The 22500-nt window shown below is 50.6% G+C and overlaps 1 protein-coding gene across 1 annotated transcript in view; it reads left to right on the plus strand.

Moving 5' to 3' along the window:
• foxj3 (forkhead box J3) overlaps positions 1-22500 on the plus strand; it is a 112711-nt gene that overhangs the window by 51402 nt on the left and 38809 nt on the right. Inside the window, exon 2 of the mRNA XM_084445253.1 lies at positions 1587-2088. Within this exon, the coding sequence (XP_084301379.1) occupies positions 1768-2088 (321 nt within the window). The 5' untranslated portion in view covers positions 1587-1767. The remainder of the gene's footprint in view (positions 1-1586; positions 2089-22500) is intronic.

Here is a 22500-nt window from a genome sequence, read left to right on the forward strand (position 1 = left end):
GGGAGGGAGAGGGAGGGAGAGAGAGGGAGAGGGAGGGAGGAGTTTACAACCCTCCAGAGAGTAGGAATTCCTCCTGAGCCAGTCCCCCATTTGGATGGCACTTGTGAAAACAGTTCCCTGCTCTTCCTCTGACCTGCTGGAGCTGCAGCTCTGAGTCAGCAGACCGGAGCAGAGAGAGAGAGAAAGAGAGAGAGAGGGAGAGAGAGGAGGGAGAGAGAGGGAGAGAGAGAGAGAGAGGGAGAGAGGAGGGAGAGAGAGGAGGGAGGGAGGGAGAGAGGAGAGAGAGGGACAGGGGGACAGGAGAGAGAGGGGAGGAGGAGAGAAGGGGAGGAGGGAGAGGGAGAGAGAGGAGGAAAGAGAGGGACACGGGGACAGGAGAGAGGGAGAGAGAGGGGAGAAGGAGAGAGAGAGAGAAGGGAGAGAGAGAGAGGGACAGGGGGACAGGAGAGTGGAGAGGAGGGAGAGAGAGGAGGGAGAGAGAGGAGGGAGAGAGAGAGAGGGAGAGAGAGAGGAGGGAGAGAGAGGTACAGGAGAGAGAGGGGAGGAGGAGAGAAGGAAAGGAGGGAGAGAGAGAGAGGGACAGGGGGACGGCGAGAGAGCGGAGGAGGAGAGAAGGAGAGGAGGGAAAGAGAGGGAGAGAGAGAGAGAGGAGGGGGATGGGCAAGAGAGCGGAGGAGGAGAGAAGGAGAGGAGGGAAAGGGAGAGGGAGAGAGAGAGAGAGGAGGGAGAGAGAGAGAGGGAGAGAGAGGAGGGAGGGAGGGAGAGAGAGAGAGGGACAGGGGGACGTGAGAGAGAGGGGAGGGGAGAGGAGGGAGAGAGAGAGGAGGGAGAGAGAGAGGGACAGGGGGACGGGAGAGAGAGGGGAGGAAGAGAGGAGTGAGAGAGGGATGGGAAGAGGAGAGAGGAGTAGAGTAGAGAGAACGGGATAGAAGATTCCAGTAGGAGAGGTTTTGTTCTTGATGAGTCTGATTCTCTGATTCAGTCTTTCCGCACTATTATGATACATACGACAGTAAGAGTACTTTATTCTTCTGTAAAAGATCAGTGGGATTGCACCTACCATCCAGAGAGAGAGAATACAGGTTTCAGTGACACTGTAGAGTTGGTTTGCATTGGGACAATTCACATCAGTTCATTTCCTTATAGGACCAAACCACTCTAGCCCTAAACGTTTTCAAAGTCTCTGTTGCATGAGAATGCTTAGTCACAGGTTCGATTCGGGGATATTTACACTGTACTAAGCCTGTCTTCAGAGACAGAAGGGTTAGTCGTCCTGTACTAAGCCTGTCTTCAGAGACAGAAGGGTTAGTCGTCCTGTACTAAGCCTGTCTTCAGAGACGGAAGGGTTAGTTGTCCTGTACTAAGCCTGTCTTCAGAGACAGAAGGGTTAGTCGTCCTGTACTAAGCCTGTCTTCAGAGAGTCGTCCTGTACTAAGCCTGTCTTCAGAGACAGAAGGGTTAGTTGTCCTGTACTAAGCCTGTCTTCAGAGACAGAAGGGTTAGTTGTCCTGTACTAAGCCTGTCTTCAGAGACAGAAGGGTGTGTCCTGTCCTGTACTAAGCCTGTCTCATGTCCTCTTCCTCCAGGCTGCCCTCAGAGAGACGGCTGAGCTGAAGCGCTAAAGTGGGCGGAGCTCCTGCCCTCTCCTCACCTGGCCCCGCCCCCACCTCGCCTGCTCCGCCCTCCGCCAGTCAACCAAGCCCCTCCCACAATCCGCGCAGTCCCCGCCCCCCCCCTCGCCCAGCCCCGCCCTGCCCCGCCGTCGCCATGACGTCGGAGCTGGAGAGTAGCCTGACCTCCATGGACTGGCTGCCGCAGCTGACCATGCGGGCAGCCATCCAGAAGGCGGACGCCCAGGGCGCCCACGGCCCGGCGGGAAAGAAGAGCGCCGGCCTGCTGGACCCCAACACCACGCTGGACCAGGAGGAGGTGCAGCAGCACAAGGACGGCAAGCCACCATACAGCTACGCCAGCCTCATCACCTTCGCCATCAACAGCTCGCCAAAGAAGAAGATGACTCTGAGTGAGATCTACCAGTGGATCTGCGACAACTTCCCCTACTACAGGGAGGCCGGCAGCGGCTGGAAGGTAAGAGCTGGGAGCTGGGAAAGCCGTCTCAGATCTCACTCAGAATTGCAACAATGTTGGGTCTTGTTGATGGGAAATAGCCCAGGGCAGTGCTCTGTAGCGTGTGATTAAGATCTCTTTGTCATTTGCAACATTTTAATCACTGCTTCAACATTTTAATCACTGCTCCACGTTTTAATCACTGCTCCAACCTTGGCGTTGCAATTCAGTCTTGAATTGATGGCAGCGTGTACCAGAAAGAACAGCTGCTGCGTGACTTGGGCCGGTTCTGCGTGACTCGGGCTGGTTCTGCTTGACTCGGGCCGGTTCTGCTTGACTCGGGCCGGTTCTGCTTGACTCAGGCCGGTTTTGTCCACGTTGTGTTGGACTTGCGCTAAATGCAGCTAAACCCTGCTTCAGGAAGTTTGTATTGTAGGTATCTCTTTAATACTTGGTACTGTAGGTATCTCTTTAATACTTGGCACTGTAGGTAACTCTTTAATACTTGGTACTGTAGGTATCTCTTTAATACTTGGCACTGTAGGTATCTCTTTAATACTTGGTACTGTAGGTATCTCTTTAATACTTGGTACTGTAGGTGTCTCTTTAATACTTGGTACTGTAGGTATCTCTTTAATACTTGGCACTGTAGGTATCTCTTTAATACTTGGCACTGTAGGTATCTCTTTAATACTTGGTACTCTAGGTATCTCTTTAATACTTGGTACTGTAGGTGTCTCTTTAATACTTGGTACTGTAGGTATCTCTTTAATACTTGGTACTGTAGGTATCCCTTTAATACTTGGTACTCTAGGTATCTCTTCACTCTCTGAAGCTGGATTTCACACCTGTGGCTAAATGTCGTACGTTATCGCCGTTGTCACACAGAAGCTGAGAAAGATCCCAGGCTAAGTACAGTACTTAACACTGCCTAACACTACTTAACACTACTGTTCAGCTGAATGCACTAAGCCCCTCACAGCTCTGAAGGCAAGAAGCGGCAGCGCCCTGTGAAGCGTCAAATCAGGGATTAATATTCCGAGGGTGGTCCCTATCTGAGCCCAGCCAGACTAAAGAGCTCATTCATGGGTGGTATTATTCACACTAGATGCTGTGATAGGATGAGGCTATTATGGTGAGAAGACAGTGAGAGGGAGCCGGTGCTGCTGTGTCATCATCTCAAGGAGCACATGATATAGAGATGAAGCTATGCTGATTGCCTTTTAAAGAGCCCAGATGGAAATTTATATTAGAATGAGTTTTCCAATCAGTCTGCAGTTATTAGGAATAGAATCTTGAGACGGCGCTTTATTGCAGTCACACAAGATGAATGCAGTCCATTTCCTGGTGCAAGACAAGATCTTGGTTTGTGTGTGTCTTTGATGAAATGGCATCAATTGTATTATTTATTGATTTGGTGCTGGCACAGTCATTTGGATCTAAATACAGAGGGTTAGCTAGTTACTGTTCCATCTCCTCAATCACTCCTTATCAACGGTAAACAGTCAGAAGACCTGTTTTGGTCAGTTTGTCATTGTTGATGAAATAAAGGCAATTAAACAGACCTGAGAAAAATACAGTGATGAAAGTATTTTAGTTACTTCCAAATACATATTCGGAAAAGTATAGCCACAGTATTATTTTGATATTTGATATTCTATAATGTGATATGATATTTATACTAGGGCTGTCAATCTAACACGTTAATTAGATCAATTAATCATGCCAAAATTAATGTTTTTTTTTGCAAATTAATGACATTTATAAAAAGATTAAATAATAATAATAATAATAATAATGAATTAACCGGCCCAGCGTAGGCCCCGTAGGCCGCAGAGAGCAGGCAGCACAGAACGAGTAGGCTAACAGACTCAGTCGCAAGAATAATTGCTATGGACTGTAGATCATTTGTTATGATGGAAGACAAGAGCTTAATGAATGTGTTGCACATAACGTCCTCCATCAAGAGGCACAGTGGTTTCTAAAATACACAGACATATTTGCGCAAGCTGAATATATTGCTCAGATTGATTGATAGCCGAACGCATAACAAGATATTGCAAATAATAATTTAAGAAAACAATATATTTACTTCTAAAGCCACCTTTTGTAATGTCTATTCTATGCTTTACTCGTCTGCTACAATAATGTAATGTCTTTTAATTGAAATATCTTCATTCGGGGGCTTTTCCCAGCAAAATATGTGATTCATTGTGATTAATTAGATTAATTAATTACAGATTATGTTTAATATTTTAATCGATTGACAGCCCTAATTCATACATATGAGAGTTTTGTAATGTATGTTCAATAATTACATTATGATAGCCTTTCTTTTCAATTATTTGAAAGGCAGTGATCTTTATATTGCATTTGAAAAGCAATTCAATCATACATTTTCTCATCAAATACATTTCTTTCCATTCCATTTTTCAAAATGAACTGTTTTTAGCCATTGACTAATACCAGAATGGCACTGGGCTACTGTAGTGATTCTCTCCAGTGCTTGCTCTTCTCAGTCTAAATACTGCCCACCTGCGCCTTCGCATCGCTAGCTTTTCAGTGGCGTAGCTGGCTAAAGCGCGGTTTATGAAAGGTGGTCAGAGGACCCCAGATCAAACCCAGCATGGGCTAGTCAGAGGGGTGGTAATACCGTCTGTCGCATGTACATTCAGTGACCGTCTCCATTTGTTTCCATTGGGCGGTATGTTTGCACCAAGAGCAATGTCCGTCATTGGGTTTTGTAAGTAAGAGAAATTGAATAACGAACGTTAAGTTGTCAAACCCTTTGTTGCACTGCACAGAGAGAAAAGCGGAGCAAGTTTCAATGCAGGGAAAGCTGTGACGCTGAGCCTGACCGTACACAGATATAGCATTATGATTGGGAGGCCCTTCTAGATCAGGAACAATGTTCTTTCTATGAACGAGCCGGTCCCTCTCTGTGTCTGAGCGAGTCCTCTCTGCTCTGTGGTGGAGTCATGTGCATGTTTAACAGGGACTCATCCCTGAGACCGGTCATCAGTTCAGAAAGGGTCACAGATGACGGGGGTGGTGAGGGGGGGCGAGGGGTCCGAGCACAGGGTCAGCCAGCCTGCCCGGTATGTCCATGGGTGTTCTGAGCTAGCGTCGAGGTGGGATTGAAGAGCCTTGCTCAAGGAACGGTGTGTGAGGTGGGATGCAATGCCGTCTGTTTGGGCAGGGTTAATGTAGGTCCGGTACAGTGGTCTCTGCCGCCGTTCCTGTGGAGACGGCTGCTGCGGGATCTTCGGAGCCGGGGCACGCCGTTCGCTCTGTCCGACGTGGCGGACGGCGGCTCTCCGCCATGACAGACGCCAGCCCCGGCTAGCCCAGGAGACCGCCACTCAGCTGGTCATCTCAACAGCGCTCCATTTGCCTGCGCTTTTAACAAACAGTATGTGGCGTCGTCAACAAGGACAGATAATTCGTCAAGGTCGGAACACACAAGCGTCAAGGTCAGAACACACGAGTGTCAAGGTCAGAACACACGAGCGTCAAGGTCAGATCATACGAGTGCCAAGGTCAGATCATACGAGCGTCAAGGTCAGAACATACGAGCGTCAAAGTCAGAACATACGAGCGTCAAGGTCAGAACATACGAGCGTCAAGGTCAGAACATACGAGCGTCAAGGTCAGAACACACGAGCGTCAAGGTCAGATCATACGAGCGTCAAGGTCAGAACATACGAGCGTCAAGGTCAGAACACACGAGCGTCAAGGTCAGAACACACGAGCGTCAAGGTCAGAACACACGAGCGTCAAGGTCAGAACATACGAGCGTCAAGGTCAGAACACACGAGCGTCAAGGTCAGAACACACGAGCGTCAAGGTCAGAACACACGAGCGTCAAGGTCAGAACATACGAGCGTCAAAGTCAGAACATACGAGCGCCAAGGTCAGAACATACGAGCGTCAAGGTCAGAACATACGAGCGCCAAGGTCAGAACATACGAGCGCCAAGGTCAGAACATACGAGCGCCAAGGTCAGAACATACGAGAGCCAAGGTCATACCATGTGAGTGCCGCGTTTTAAAATGAAGAAGCGGAACTAGGCACAAGGCCGTCTGTGACAGCACTGTCTCTGAGGTGCTTGTTTGGTATATTCCACGCTGAAGCGTAGAGGCGTTTGAAAGGATGCTCCTCTTGTAGACCTGTGAACGTTTACTACAACGGAGGAACATTTTCTGCCGCTGTTGTTGGGCTCCTCATCCTTCAGTAATTCAGGATCGCTTCAGTCTGGTCCGGTTCCATGTCGTAGTGAGATTTGGGAGCTGCCCCCGACAACCCTCCCAGATTAAAAGCCCAGTCCAGGCTCGGCCGTCTGGAACCCTCTGTGCCGCCGGCGCTGGTGATGAGGGTGTTGATGCCATTAGGACGTTGGGCTGCGGGTCGGTTTCTAAGATTATGGGTTTGACACCGGTCGCCTCCCTCCCTCCCACCAGAGAGGCTGCTAATGAAATTAGAGTGATCAACAACCCAGCCCAGCCTGTCTCTAGACCAGCCCAGACTAGCCTGCCTCTAAACCCCCCTGTCTCTAGACCCCCCCAGCCCAGCCTGTCTCTAGACCCCCCCAGCCCAGCCTGTCTCTAGACCCCCCCAGCCCAGCCTGTCTCTAGACCCCTCCAGCCCAGCCTGTCTCTAGACCCCCCCAGCCCAGCCTGTCTCTAGACCAGCCCAGCCCAGCCTGTCTCTAGACCCCCCCAGCCCAGCCTGTCTCTAGACCCCCCCAGCCCAGCCTGTCTCTAGACCCCTCCAGCCCAGCCTGTCTCTAGACCCCCCCAGCCCAGCCTGTCTCTAGACCCCCCCAGCCCAGCCTGTCTCTAGACCCCCCCAGACTAGCCTGTCTCTAGACCCCCCTGTCTCTAGACCCCCCCAGCCCAGCCTGTCTCTAGACCCCCCCAGACTAGCCTGCCTCTAAACCCCCCTGTCTCTAGACCCCCCCAGCCCAGCCTGTCTCTAGACCCCCCCAGACTAGCCTGCCTCTAAACCCCCCAGCCTAGCCTGTCTCTAGACCCCCCCAGCCCAGCCTGTCTCTAGACCCCCCCAGACTAGCCTGTCTCTAGACCCCCTCAGACTAGCCTGTCTCTAGACCCCCCAGCCCAGCCTGTCTCTAGACCCCCCCAGCCCAGCCTGTCTCTAGACCCCCCCAGACTAGCCTGTCTCTACACCCCCCAGCCCAGCCTGTCTCTAGACCCCCCCAGCCCAGGTTTATAGTCCTGCTAACAGCCATGTTACGTATACACTGCAATCTCATCATCAGGTTTATAGTCCTGCTAACAGCCAGGGTACATAATATACTGTCATCTGATCAGGCCTCTGAAAAGATGCGACTGATGTGAGGGGACATGAGGGGACACCATGATGCCACACAGATACACAGACAAATACACAGACACTTCTTCTCCTCTTCTCTTCTCCCGTCTCCTCTCTTCTCTCCTCCTCTCTTCTCTCCTCTCCTCTCTTCTCTCATCTCTCCTCTCCTCTCCTCTCCTCTCCTCTCCTCTCCTCTCCTCTCCTCTCCTCTCCTCTCCTCTCCTCTCCTCTCCTCTCCTCTCCTCTCCTCTCCTCTCCTCTCCTCTCCCCTCTCTTCTCTCCTCTCCTCTCCTCTCTTCTGTCTTCTCTCCTCTCTTCTCTTCTCTCCTCTTCTCTCCTTCTCTCTTCTCTTCTCCTCTCTCCTCTCCTCTCTTCTCTCCTCCTCCTCTTTTCTCCTCCTCTCTTCTCTCCTCCTCTCTTCTCTCCTCTACTCTCTTCTCTTCTCTCCTCGCTTCTCTCTTCTCTCCTCCTCTACTCTCCTCTCCTCTCCTTGTCTGTCCTCTGCTCTGCTCAGGACGCTGGATTATGTGAGATTTCTCAAATCTCCTCCAAGGATTCCCTTGGCAACCGAATGGATAATCTCCCACCCCCACTCTGCCACTGCCTTTTTTGAGTGTGTGTGCATGTGGGTGTGCGTTTGTGTGCGTGTGGGTGTGCGTGCATGTGGGTGTGCGTGTGCGTGTGTGTGTGTGTGTGAGAGAGACTGTGTGGTATGCGGAAGTGCGAATAACTGACTGAGTGTATTTGTATTCTCTCTCATGCGTACAGAGAAACTCCCTGAAACTCCCCCCCTCCTCTCCCAGGTGAGCGCTGCCAAAGCACATCAGGAGCGATTCTCAACCAGTTGAAAAATGCTTGAAATGTTTCTCTTGAACTTTAACTGTGGCGGAGGAGTAGGCAGCTGGCAGGCTTCCTCTATTCTCTCTAAACCAATCAGACGACAGGAAAATAAGCTGCAGAAGAATGTTGCCGTCAGTTACCCAACTCACAAACATCACTCCGGCCGTCAGACACAACAAGCTGGTAGATGGGAGAGAGCTCAGTATCAGTGGGCTAGATATTCACTCTGTCAGTCAGTCAGTCAGTCAGTCAGTCAGTCAGTCAGTCAGTCAGTCAGTCAGACAGACGGACAGACGGACAGACGGACAGACGGACAGAGAGACGGTCAGACAGACAGTCATACAAACAGACAGAGAGAGAGAGAGACAGACAGACGGACAGTGCAGTGTTCTGCAGTGGGCCCTGGACGTAGCCAGTTACCCTCTTTGATCTCATTATAAAATGCAAATCCACGGCACCCTTAAACAGATCAAAGGTTGGCCTTGGTGTTGGATGGCTGGTGGGCTTAATAATAGCAGCCTACAGCTCTGTCTATTTATTTCCACCAGTAATTTGTGGGAAGCCAGGCTAGCTAGCAGGCCCTCCGGAGCCCCTACCCAGGCTAGCTAGCAGGCCCTCCGGAGCCCCTACCCAGGCTAGCTAGCAGGCCCTCCGGAGCCCCTACCCAGGCTAGCTAGCAGGCCCTCCGGAGCCCCTACCCAGGCTAGCTAGCAGGCCCTCTGGAGCCCCTACCCAGGCTAGCTAGCAGGCCCTCTGGAGCCCCTACCCAGGCTAGCTAGCAGGCCCTCTGGAGCCCCTACCCAGGCTAGCTAGCAGGCCCTCTGGAGCCCCTACCCAGGCTAGCTAGCAGGCCCTCTGGAGGCCATACCCAGGCTAGCTAGCAGGCCCTCCGGGGCCCCTACCCAGGCTAACTAGCAGGCCCTCTGGAGCCCATACCCAGGCTAGCTAGCAGGCCCTCCGGAGCCCATACCCAGGCTAGCTAGCAGGCCCTCTGGAGCCCCTACCCATGCCAGCTAGCAGGCCCTCTGGAGCCCCTACCCAGGCTAGCTAGCAGGCCCTCCGGGGCCCCTACCCAGGCTAGCTAGCAGGCCCTCTGGAGCCCATACCCAGGCTAGCTAGCAGGCCCTCCGGGGCTCTGTTCACTGTGGAGATGTAGATAATGTTGCTGCTCACTGCTGACTGCTGGCCAGTCTGGCTCCTGTTACCCCTTTAAATGGGAAAGGCTCAGGTAGGAGGGTCTCCACCCTCCAACCCTAGCTAACTCCCACCCCCCAACCCTGGCTAACTCCCACCCCAACCCTGGCTATCTCCCCCCCCAACCCTGGCTAACTCCAACCCTGGCTAACTCCCACCCCAACCCTGGCTATCTCCCCCCCCCCAACCCTGGCTAACTCTCACCCCCAACCCTGGCTATCTCCCACCCTCCAACTCTGGCTATCTCCCCACCCCTAACCCTGGCTATCCCCCATGGCTATCCCCCACCTCTAACCCTGGCTAACTCCCACCTCCAACCCTGCCTAACCCCCCCCCCCCCAACCCTGGCTAACTCCCACCCCAACCCTGGCTACCCCCCACCCCTAACCCTGGCGAACCCCCCCCCCCCAACCAAGGCTATCTCCCACCCCAACCATGGCTATCTCCCACCCCCAACCTTGGCTATCTCCCACCTCCAACCCCAGGCTTGCAGAGGTCTGGAATCTGAAAAGAGTCAAATTGGCTTCGGTGCCTCCGGCTCCCTGATACCACATGCCACGTCTGCTCCTGCAGGTCTGTATCAGCGTTGCTCCAACCAGGAGGCCAAGCATTTAAATTGGAAACGCTTTGCCGATGGTGAATAATTCAACAGCTCCAGAAGGGTGTTTGGAGAGGAAAACTACTTCTGCTTCTTCCATCTCCCCACTGCTTTCCGCCCTGTCCCAAAATATGATGGTTTTCTAGTTTTCTTGTCCACATCCTCTTCTTGTTTTGAATCAAAGCCAGTGCTGAGTGAACGCTGTTTGAGATGCAGTGTGTGTGTGTGTGTGTGTGTGTGTGTGTGTGTGTGTGTGTGTGTGTGTGTGTGTGTGTGTGTGTGTGTGTGTGTGTGTGTGAGAGAGAGAGAGAGAGTATTTTTAGCCCTGTGTTTGTCCCCAGATTGCTGTTAATTGTATATGTGGTGGTGCTGGGCTGCTCACACCGTGTTGGCGCTGGGCTGGCGTCTCCCGGCCCCGGTAGCGGCCGTGTTGGCGGTGGGAGTGGCGGAGCGATGATTCACCCGGCAGCCGGTTTGATCCTGCTGAGAGAGACAAGGCTCCCGCGGTGGGGAAGCTCCTGCCTGGCTGCCTCTCCTCCGCGCCTACCACCCACCCACCCCGTCAGAGCTCTGCCCCAGGGGATGGGCGCCCCACCTCCGCGCCCCCCCACCCCCCACCACATCAGAGCTCTGCCCCGGGGGATGGGCGCCTCACTTCCGCGCCCCCCCACCCCCGTCAGAGCTCTGCCCCGGGGGATGGGCAGAGACGACATGCTGGAGGGCACCCCCCCCCCCCCCCCGAGCTCTGCCCCGGGGGATGGGCGGAGATGACATGCTGGAGAGCCCCCGCCCTCGACTGCTCACCTCAGGTGTCTTGTTGACAGGTGCGTAGGAGAGAAATGCAAGTCATGAAATACAAAAGACTAGCCTCTCGTCTCTGGGGTTTTTCTCTAGGGATGCAAAGTCTGTAAGCTATTTAATTAGGCTACCATTATCCCACTGATATGATGACACTGCTCGTAGGCTACTCGTTTCCAAATCACAGACACGTCGCACGGGACTGTAGCCTATATCAAATTACTTATGTGCTTGGAAAAATATGGTAGGCCTAAGTAACTTGCGGTACAATTAGTAGCCTACTTGACAAATTACAGACATGGGAGATGGATTACAAAGGTCCCCATGTATAGCCTATTTCGCTGTGTGAGCGAGCCGAACTGAGCGACGGGGGAGGGAGACGCACACACACGCCTGCGATGCGAGGAGACTCGTTTTCACAGTGACAGAAGCGATGGCAGAGAGTGTGAAAGGTTCAAAGTGTGGCTCTATTTCACAAGAGTCGATTAAGAAACAGCCCATTGTCACAACTGTGACAAATATTTTGCGTCAGAAAGGGATCTGCTCGAATGATCTGTCGGGTCGCTCGGCACATGACTGTACCGTTCGGTTCGCTCGGCACATGTCTGTACTGTACCGAAAGCCCCGTACCATACGGTACGGTACGAATACATGTACCCTTACACCCCTAATATACACACCACAATATATACTGTACTAGAATATACACACCACAATATATACTGTACTAGAAGATACACACCACAATATATACTCTACTAGAATATACACACCACAATATACTGTACTAGAATATACACACCACAATATATACTCTACTAGAATATACACACCACAATATACTGTACTAGAATATACACACCACAATATATACTGTACTAGAATATACACACCACAATATACTGTACTAGAATATACACACCACAATATACTGTACTAGAATATACACACCACAATATACTGTACTAGAATATACAGTACTGTACTGTACACAAGAATATACAAAGTTACATTGTATTCCACGTCTCCCGCTGTGCTGTCAGCAGGCCTACATGGAGACATGTAGTAATAGTAGTAGTAGTAGTCTTCGCTTTTACCTCTCTCCCTCTCTCTTTCTGTCTCTCTCTATCTCTCCCTCTCTCTCTCCCTCTCTCTTTCTGTCTCTCTCTATCTCTCTCTTGCTCTCTCTTGCGTGTGACCCTGACTTCTCATCTCACTCTACATCAAAGCCTATAGGTACAACGATAGATGAAACCACAACCAGCCCTCAACTCTCCAGGCTCCAGGCTTTGATCACGCTCTCCTGCAGAAGGAGGTGTTCTGCCAATAGCAGTAGTGGTGAATTGACCGACGGCTTCCTACCGCGGTGGTAATGAGATGTTAGACTGAGTCGATACTGACTGGCTGCCTCTCCTCCCTGCCTCACACCGGCGCAGCGTCAGTCCCTCTCACCGTATCTGGTCTAGTCTGCCTCTGATACCGCTCAATTACAACGCATTCTAGCCTTTTACTCTGCTGTTTTCGCCTAGATTATTGTCAGTAACATGAAAATAAAAGATTGAATCGTACACATAAAATTCCAAACATTTAATGGAGATTTATGTTAACGTATTGTGTCACTATTTAATTGAAGCATAAATCCCACGAGGTTTGCATCTTCAGCTTCTCTGGTACCGCTGAACTGTAGACTACATTTCCAGCACAAATCATGTGCTGCTAACTGTTCATAAACCAGACAACTGTGTTCAGGCCAGACGACTGTGTTCAGGCCAGACGACTGTGTTTAAGCCAGACAACTGTCTTCAGGCCAGGCGACTGTGTTTAGGGACTTGTTCTGTATGTAGTAACGGCCATGGACAGAGACTGGTATGGTCTTAGAGGGTTACTCTATGTAGTAACGGCCATGGACAGAGACTGGTATGGTCTTAGAGGGTTACTCTATGTAGTAACGGCCATGGACAGAGACTGGTATGGTCTTAGAGGGTTACTCTATGTAGTAACGGCCATGGACAGAGACTGGTATGGTCTTAGAGGGTTACTCTATGTAGTAACGGCCATGGACAGAGACTGGTATGGTCTTAGAGGGTTACTCTATGTAGTAACGGCCATGGACAGAGACTGGTATGGTCTTAGAGGGTTACTCTATGTAGTAACGGCCATGGACAGAGACTGGTATGGTCTTAGAGGGTTACTCTATGTAGTAACGGCCATGGACAGAGACTGGTATGGTCTTAGAGGGCTATTCTATGTAGTAACGGCCATGGACAGAGACTGGTTTGCCTGTTTTTCTGGCTTTTCCAGAGCGGCACATTGATGTGGTGAAGCCGGGCCCGTGCTCGCTGCGCTCCGGTGCAGAAAATCGCCCGCACCAGCTACATTATGACCTGCAAGGAATTTGAGGCTCTTTAATGACATGTCAAGAAACTGGAGAAAGCGTTCGCTGCTTGTCAGGGTGTTCTGAGAGGGCAGGCCAGGCCATGCGGGTGGTGGGGTAGCAGGATGTCTTCAGTTATGGTTCCAGTACTGGCTGGTCAGAAAGCCTTGGTTTGTTTTGGTTGTAACTGAAGTGTCAGTTTTCCCAGTCTGTGTGCCCGCATGGCCGTGTGTAAGTCTGTGTCAGCTGGACGACGGTACTGGTGACGGTACTGGAGTGTGACAGCGTTGGTACTGGTGACGGTACTGGAGTGTGACAGCGTTGGTACTGGTGATGGTACTGGAGCGTGACAGCATGAGGTCAGGCTGACCCTGGCTCCAGACGCTGGCTCCAGACCCTGGCTCCAGTGTGGGGAAGTGTACGCTGCTCTCTGTTTCAAACTCGGAGCCTGTGCATGGCCTGAAGTCTCACACTGTGAATGACCTCTCACACATGCTTTTACAGAGAGAGAGAGAGAGAGAGAGAGAGAGAGAGAGAGAGAGATGGATGGATAGAGAGAGGTATGAGAAAGGGGGAAGAGAAAGGAATTGGGGGAGGAGGGGAGGAGAAAGAGGGATAGAGGCAGAGAGAGATATAAGAGTGGGTAGGGAGAGAGGAGAGGGAGGGGAGAGAGGGATAGGTAAGGGAGGAGAGAAGGTGAGGAGAGAGAGGGATAAGGAAAGGAGGGGAGGGGAGAGAGGGATATGGAAGGGAGAGGAGGAGAGGGGGATATGGAAGAGAGAGGAGGAGAGGGATAGGAAGGGGAGAGGAGGAGAGAAAGAGAGAGAGGGATAGGGAGGGGAGAGGAGGAGAAAGGGATAGGGAGGGGAGAGGCGCTGAGCCATGATGAATTCTGATGCTATAAATAGAGGCCCGTCTTGGAATCTGCCTCTAACTCTGAATCTGCTCCGTTAAATCTGCCTCTAACTCTGAATCTGCTCCGTTAAATCTGCCTCTAACTCTGAATCTGCTCTGTTAAATCTGCCTCTAACTCTGAATCTGCTCAGTTAAATCTGCCTCTAACTCTGAATCCGCTCCGTTAAATCTTCCTCTAACTCTGAATCTGCTGTTAAATCTGCCTAACTCTGAATCTGCTCTCTTAAATCTGCCTCTAACTCTGAATCTGCTGTAAAATCTCCCTAACTCTGAATCCGCTTTGTTAAATCTGCCTCCATCTCTGAATCTGCTGTTAAATCTGCCTAACTCTGAATCTGCTCTTAAATCTGCCTCTAACTCTGAATCTGCTCCGTTAAATCTGCCTCTAACTCTGAATCTGCTCCGTTAAATCTGCCTAACTCTGAATCTGCTGTTAAATCTTCCTCTAACTCTGAATCTGCTGTTAAATCTGCCTTACTCTGAATCTGCTCTGTTAAATCTGCCTCTAACTCTGAATGTGCTGTTAAATCTGCCTAACTCTGAATCGGCTCTGTTAAATCTGCCTCTAACTCTGAATCGGCTGTTAAATCTGCCTAACTCTGAATCTGCTCTGTTATCTGCCCCTAACTCTGAATCTGCTCTGTTAAATCTGCCTAACTCTGAATCTGCTCTTTTAAATCTGCCTCTAACTCTGAATCTGCTCTGTTAACTCTGCTTTTAACTCTGAATCTCCTCTGTTAAATTGGCCTCTAACTCTGAATCTGCTCTGTTAACTCTGCTTTTAACTCTGAATCTCCTCTGTTAAATTGGCCTTTAACTCTGAATCTGCTGTTAAATCTGCCTTTAACTCTGAATCTGCTCTGTTAAATCTGCATGTGTGCCTGCGTGCCTTTTTTCTGCTCCGTGCCTAGCGTCTCTGTTGGACTTCATTAGTGCTAGCTATAACTGTGCTAGCCACTCTAGCAGCTAAGCTCGCTCCTCTGTCCCAGTAGACTAGCCTCGCTGCTATACTGCTCACAACTGCTGCTAATTTATCAGCTATGTCACCAGGCACAACGCTGCTGCTGTGCACTACTGTGTTCTCTGACCAGGCACACTATTACTGTGCACTATTACTATTGGGGCAGCTGTGGCTCAGGAGGTAGAGCGGGTCGTCCAATGACTGCAGGTTTGGCGGTTCGAATCCCGGCTCCTCCTCTCTCCAAATGATGAAATGTCCTTGGGCACTTGAACCCCAAATTGCTCCCAATGAGTAGGCTAGCCGCTTGCGTGGCAGCTGTCGCCATTGATGTGTGAATGTGTGTGTGAATGGGTGAATAAGAGGCCATTGTAAAGGGCTTTGGATGAAAGCGCTATTTAAGTGCAGTCCATTTACCATATGACTGTGTTCTCCCACCTGACACATTGCTGCTGCGGTTTACTATTACTGTGTTCTGGGAAGGAGGGAGAGAGAGAGAGGGAGGGCGACTAGCAGAACCTGGTGGTGTGTGGATGGCTGTAGGAAGTACTGTAGGGATGCGGTCCGAGCGGCAGAGATCAGAACCAGACAGTTTTGCTCTTTAACACGTGACCAGTGACCAGAAGATTTACGCTGTATTTTAGCCGGTTTAAAAAAATGACTTAAACGCACTTGAAGACCTGTGTTATATGGCTTAACTCACTACAACGTGTATCTTAATGTAAGGTTATTTTCCTAGGCTATGTATTTGATGAGGGTATAACCTGTACGATGCAGCGTGATCTGGGGTTGAGTAAACCATGTCCAACGTCCTCTGCAGCTGTGCATTTTTCTCCTTGGAAGGACAGATTTCTTCTTGCCATTCTGCAAGCGTTTTTTCATAAAGCCCAAATATCCAAAGCTGCTGCTGCTAATTGCTCCTTGAAAAAATCTCTGAACAGCTCTATAGTTTTGACATTTTTGGCTCCGCCCAGCGACCGCACACAGTCGTGTGTGTTATTTCGTTCGTTTGTTCGTTTGCTTGTTTGTTTGTTTGTTCGTTTTCTTTCTTTCGTTCGTTCGTTCGTTCGTTCGTTCGTTCGTCACATAGCAGGATTATACAAAAACTACCAGAGCAATTTTCATGAAACTCGGTGGAGGGGTGTAGCATGGGCCAAGTTAGAACACATTACATTTTGGTGCGGATCAGAATCACTCGGCAGATATACAAATTAAGAGAAAACATTTGCCATACTTGGACCGGCTTCCTTTCCTTTATGTCTATTTCTCCAGACAGGTTTACTATACCGCCAGTGGACGAGCGGTAATGTATCAGTCTAGCTATGCGAAGGCCCAGTTTCGGTTCCACGGTTCAGCTTTTGATATCAACTTTTTCTTTTTGCTGTACGCCCTTATTGTCGTTTCTATTTATGTAAAACAAAATCATATCTGATTCATGAAATACAAATCAGATAAACACTGTATTAGGAAAAATTACATTTTCTTAGCCTGGATCCTGTGGTATTAGCCTACATATAAATCATAAGCTACCTGCACATCTGGGCTGAGGTTTTGCCCCTTGAGTGTCAGGTTTCACTAACTATGTGTTCTTTTTCATTTGAGTGTTGAAGCAAACAAAAAAACAGTATAATCCGTCACATAGCAGAATTATACAAAAACTACCAGAGCAATTTTCACAAAACTCAATGGAGGGATGTAGCATAAGCCAACTTAGAACCCATCCAAGAGACATGGAGTGCCCTTCTACCCCTCCCAGAGGCATGGACACTGGGCTAGTGCCCTTCTACCCCTCCCACAGACATGGACATATTGGGCTATTGCCTGTCCTTTTTACCCACCAGAGGAATGGACACTGGACTTAATTTCTGTATATAGTTTTGTAACTTATGTCTGTAATGGCTGATTGAAAAAAAAAGTACACAAGTATGTTCAGTTGTGTTCATACAGTACATGACCACCTCTAATAAAAACCACTGTCAGTTACACCACCAAAATGCTTCCTCTTCAATGGTGCAAGTGTGCTATATTTATACTGAGGAGTGAGTTTAACCATTTCAACTCGATGACACTAACAAATGTTGATGCTGCTAGGGAAAGGGATGTCTGGGGCCCCCTGCTGGAGCTGCTGCCTCCGCGACCCGACCCCGGATAAGTGGATGAAGATGGATGGATGGATGGATGGACACTAACAAAATGCATTAATGGGCGGAGCCCTGTGCTCTCTGAGCACCCTTTCTAGTTACGGTTTAAAATTAGGACAGGTTACCTTCAGCAGTGTAAACCCACACAAAGCTCATGTCCGGTAGCATTCTTAAAATTAATTTCAAAATAAAGGTCACACAAAACAATTCTACTTTTTAGCAGCTTCAGCTCCCTCTATTTTTTTCTTACATAATTGTGAAACTGATGGTAATTTATGCGTGGTATTTAACAAAAAAAACAAAAACTAAAAAAAGCCATCTTGGATACTAGTATAGAGCATGATCAGCTCGTAAGGAAGAATGCTAGGCTAGTATAGAGCATGATCAGCTCAGCGTGTAAGGAAGAATGCTAGGCTAGTATAGAGCATGATCAGCTCAGCGTGTAAGGAAGAATGCTAGGCTAGTATAGAGCATGATCAGCTCAGCTCATAAGGAAGAATGCTAGGCTAGTATAGAGCATGATCAGCTCGTAAGGAAGAATGCTAGGCTAGTATAGAGCATGATCAGCTCATAAGGAAGAATTCTAGGCTAGTGTAGAGCATGATCAGCTTACATGGGGAGGCGGGTTTGATATGTACAGTAGCCTACAAGGCCAGTAGGCTCTCTCCTGCTGACAGCTCCTACCCTGTCTGAGCGCATGAAGGACAGCGCCAGTCACCCGTCTGTCTCTCTGCTGGTTGACGTGTTGATCTGGGTGGTGGCTAATTATGGCGAGAACATGTCTGCCGTCTCATTCCGTCGCCGTTTCAATCCCTCCCCTCCTCCTCCTCCGCGGTAATCACTTCGCCCCCCTCACCCCTCCTGTCATTCTCTCTCAGATGGCGCCCTCGCTCTCTCACATCCTCGCTCCCTCGCTCTCTCACTCTCTCACTCTCTCCCCTCTGCTCCACTGAAAGGGAATACCAGCAGCATAGCGTGATATCCAACACCGATATTGATGAATAATCTAAGATGAAAGTCCAGCCCCAGCCCACTTTGGGTTGCTTTGACAACAGGATTTGTTTCAGATCGTGTCTGAAACAATTTAGAGTGGACTATCCCTTTATGGGAGACGGTTTTTGGAGTGGACCATCCCTTTAAGGGAGAGAATTTTCTCTGCTCTGTGGGGGCTCAGGAGGACGAGGGCCTGGTAACGACATCTGATCTCCAGACCTCGCTGTCCTCATTGGGGTCAATCCTGAGAGAGAGAGAGAGAGAGAGAGAGAGAGGGGGGGGGGGGGGAGGGAGGGAGGGAGAGAGAGTGAAAGAACAAGCAGAGAGATGGGACAGAAGGAGGGAGAGAGAGAGAGAGAGAGAGAGAGTAGAGAGATGGAAGTGACGGAGGGAGAGAGAGAGTAGAGAGATGGATGAGACAGAGGGATAAAGAGAGTAGAGAGGTGGGAGAGAGGGAGAGAGAGAGTAGAGAGATGGGAGAGACGGAGGGAGATGGAGAGAGAGAGAGAGAGTGGAGAGATGGGAGAGAGAGGGAGAGAGAATAGAGAGATGGAGAGAGAGTAGAGAGATGGAAGAGATGGAGGGAGAGAGAGAGAGTAGAGAGATAAGAGACGAAGGGAGAGAGAGAGAGTAGAAAGATGGGAGAGACAGAGGGAGAGAGAGAGTAGAGAGATGGGAGAGACAGAGGGAGAGAGAGAGTAGAGAGATGGGAGAGACAGAGGGAGAGAGAGAGAGAGTAGAGAGATGGGAGAGAGAGAGTAGAGAGATGAGAGAGATGGAGGGAGAGAGAGAGAGATGGGAGAGACAGAGAGAGAGAGTAGAGAGATGGGAGAGACGAAGGGAGAGAGAGAGTAGAGAGATGGGAGAGACGAAGGGAGAGAGAGAGTAGAGAGATGGGAGAGACAGAGAGAGAGAGTAGAGAGATGGGAGAGACCGAGGGAGAGAGCAGGAAGGAGGGGTGGTGACGACGCTGTGGCAGTGAAGTGGAACCTGTGATGGATTGCATGTCAGAGAGCTGCTTCCCAGGTCCTTACAAAGACAGACAGACAGATCAACAAACAGACAGATAGACAGATAGACAGACAGGCAGACAGGCAGACAGGCAGACAGGCAGACAGGCAGACTGACTGACTGACTGACTGACTGACTGACTGACTGACAGGCGGGCAGACTGACATACTGACAGGCAGACAGACAGAGAGACAGGCAGACAGACAGACTGACACTGACAGGCAGACAGACAGAGAGATAGACAGACAGGCAGGCAGACTGACATACTGACAGGCAGACAGACAGAGAGACAGGCAGACAGACAGACAGACTGACACTGACAGGCAGACAGACAGAGAGATAGACAGACAGGCAGACAGACAGACAGGCAGGCAGAGAGACAGACGTGGTTCGGGGGCTAATGGCAGGTCATGGCCATGGACACAACACATCAATTCTCCTCCTGTAATTGCTCATTTGTTAGTGTCACTCACGGCTCTCTCTCAATGCGTTTGTCCCCCTCCCTCCATTAATACTTCCATTAGCAAACATGAAGAAAAAAAATGAGGGTGAATGAGATTTGTGAAGGCTGAGCTTGCGTGTGTAAGCAGTTCCAGACCCAGGCTCCCAGCCCTGACACACAACAATCCTGACAAACTAATGAGAGATGCTGAGATGTTGATAATCCCACCCATACAATTGCCATGACTTACTATTCACGTATTTGAGTATTTTTAGTATTTTAGTGTCATTTTGAACATTTTCCTCGCGCCTCAGATGCCAGCGGAGCGGGTGTAGCGTCGGGGCCTGGACAGCCGTCAGCGTGGTCAGCATGTTGTGTGTGTCCACTCTGACGGTCCAGCCAGCCCTCCAGTACGTCAGCGCTGAGCCCTGCAGCCACACAGCCGTCTGACCCCCCCCACCCCGGGCACTTGACCGCCTGGCCACAACCTCTCCCTGCCAGCTAATTGGCTGGGAATTAGCCCATTAGCATTGCTGTGGAGAGGGCGAGGAGGCAGCGACCTCTCTGGATGCCGAGGTGTGATTAACAGCGCGTCCGCCGGGTCCACATCACCTCGGCTAACGGGTCGTGTCAGGAGGCCGCCGCTCCTGTTCAGAGACCAGCCGGTCTAACGCACCGCTGAGAAGCGTTGGTCGTGACTCTGAAGGCGTCTCCTGTGTTTGCTGACGCAGGGCTGCAGACGGAAGGCCACGTCTCTTTCTCTCGTTCTCTTTCTCTCTCTTGGTCCGGTCGAGGTCGAGTTAGCGCCTGGTTCGATTGTTGGTCTGGTGAAGCTAGCTAGGCGGCGTTAGCTAGGCTAGCTCAGCTACCTGTAGGTGGCGTTAGCTAGGCTAGCTCAGCTAGGTGGCTTTATCTAGGCTAGCTCAGCTAGGTGGCGTTAGCTAGGCTAGCTCAGCTAGGTGGCGTTAGCTAGGCTAGCTGGGCTAGGTGGCGGCGGCTAGGCAGGGTTGTTTACGTGGCAGGGAGGAGAGGAGGCGCCGTAGTGGAGCAGCTCATTGTTCCTGGACCAGGCCTCATCTCAACAGGGAACAGGCCTCCCAATCCAAGACGTCTCCGTTCGCTCTGGTCCCGTCGGCTCCCCTGTCAGACCGTTCCAAATAATGAAATGCTTTTTTCGTCCCCCCCCCCTCTCACAGAGGAATGATTTGTGGTGTGCGTGAGTCGTCAAGAAATTACATGTGTTCCAAGCCAAGATTGCCAGATGAAGAAATGCAGTGCATGCATTTTATGATTTGTTTGCTTATGATAATTTGTTTGCTTATGGTTATTGTTAATTTAGGTCAGTGTCACTGTGCTAAACCATCTGAATAAGGCTACATTACTCCTAGTTCCTCTCCTCCCTTCTCCCCTCCTCTCCTCTCTTATCCTCTCCTCCCTTCTCCCCTCCTATCCTCTCCTCTCTTATCCTCTCCTCCCTTCTACCTTCCTATCCTCTGCAGGGACACAGAGAAAAGAAGGAGAGAGGAAGTTGGAGAGAGGGAGGGAGAGAGAGAGGGGTAGAGAGAGAGGGACAGAAAGAGAGGGAGAGGGACAGAAGGAGAGAGAGGAAGGGAGAGAGAGAGAGGGGGAAAGAGGGGGGGCACAGGGAACGAACAACAACAGCCCAGTTTCCTGTAGCAGACCAGACGCCTCTCTGTTAGCATGTCCAGTCTTTGTTGCTGTGTGTGTGTATTTATGTGTGTGTGTGTGTGTGTGTGTGCGTGTGCGTTCATGCATGTGTGTGTGTGCGTGTGTGTATTTATGCGTGTGTGCTGGATGATTGTTTACACGTTTTGAAGACCTGCCAGTTGCGTAAGTCGTCTCTAATCACCTCCTAGTTTGAGATTAGTTGAGGAGCAGAGGATCATGGCTGTGACTTTAGCTGTGGTAGTTGGCTATATACTTGGAAGTGTATAGCCTACTGTTATTTTGTGGCATTTGTATGTGATCTTATCCAGGTGGCTATGTGTCCGTTGTCTAGCGTGGACCAGTCAGCTCCTGAGTGGTGGGGATGTCTATAATTAGGACTCTCTCCTCTCCATCTCTCCTCTCCCTTTCTCCTCTCCCTCTCTCCTCTCCCTCTCTCCCTCTCTCCTCTCCCTCTCTCGCCTCCCTCTCTCCTCTCCCTCTCTCCTCTCCATCTCTCCTCTCCATCTCTCCTCTCCCTCTCTCCTCTCCATCTCTCCTCTCCCTCTCTCCTCTCCATCTCTCCTCCCTCTCTCCTCTCCCTCTCTCCTCTCTCCTCTCCCTCTCCTCTCCCTCTCTCCTCTCCCTCTCTCGCCTCCCACCAGGTTCACATCCACTCACAGGAGTTCAGAGGGCTCAGATTTAGGACCTACTCAGATCATCCACTTACTGGAGTCCTCCCCATTGCTCTCCTCTCCTCTCCTCTCCTCTCCTCTCCTCTCCTCTCCTCTCCTCTCCTCTCCTCTCCTCTCCTCTCCCCTCCCCTCCCCTCCCCTCCCCTCCCCTCCCCTCCCCTCACCTCACCTCCTCTCCTCTCTTCATATTGCACACAGTATGTGGATGTTCACCAGAGGTCATGGAAATCTGTTCACTGTGTGTGTGTTTGTGTATGTGTGTGTTTATGTGTTTGTGTGTGTGTGTGTGTGGGGGGGGGTTCTGAAGGACTTTAATTAAAAGAGGCATGTGATGAGGGGCTGGGGTCTTTGTGGCTGTGTTGACCTCTCAGCTTCCACTGGCAGTGCCACCCCCCCCCCCCCCCCCCCCTCAGTACGGCTTGTAAATACTTTCTGAAAGGGGAATGTTCGATTCTGGTCCGGGCTGTAACCTTGAATG

Source organism: Borostomias antarcticus, assembly GCF_949987555.1.
Source record: "Borostomias antarcticus genome assembly, chromosome: 11".
NCBI lineage: Eukaryota > Metazoa > Chordata > Actinopteri > Stomiiformes > Stomiidae > Borostomias > Borostomias antarcticus.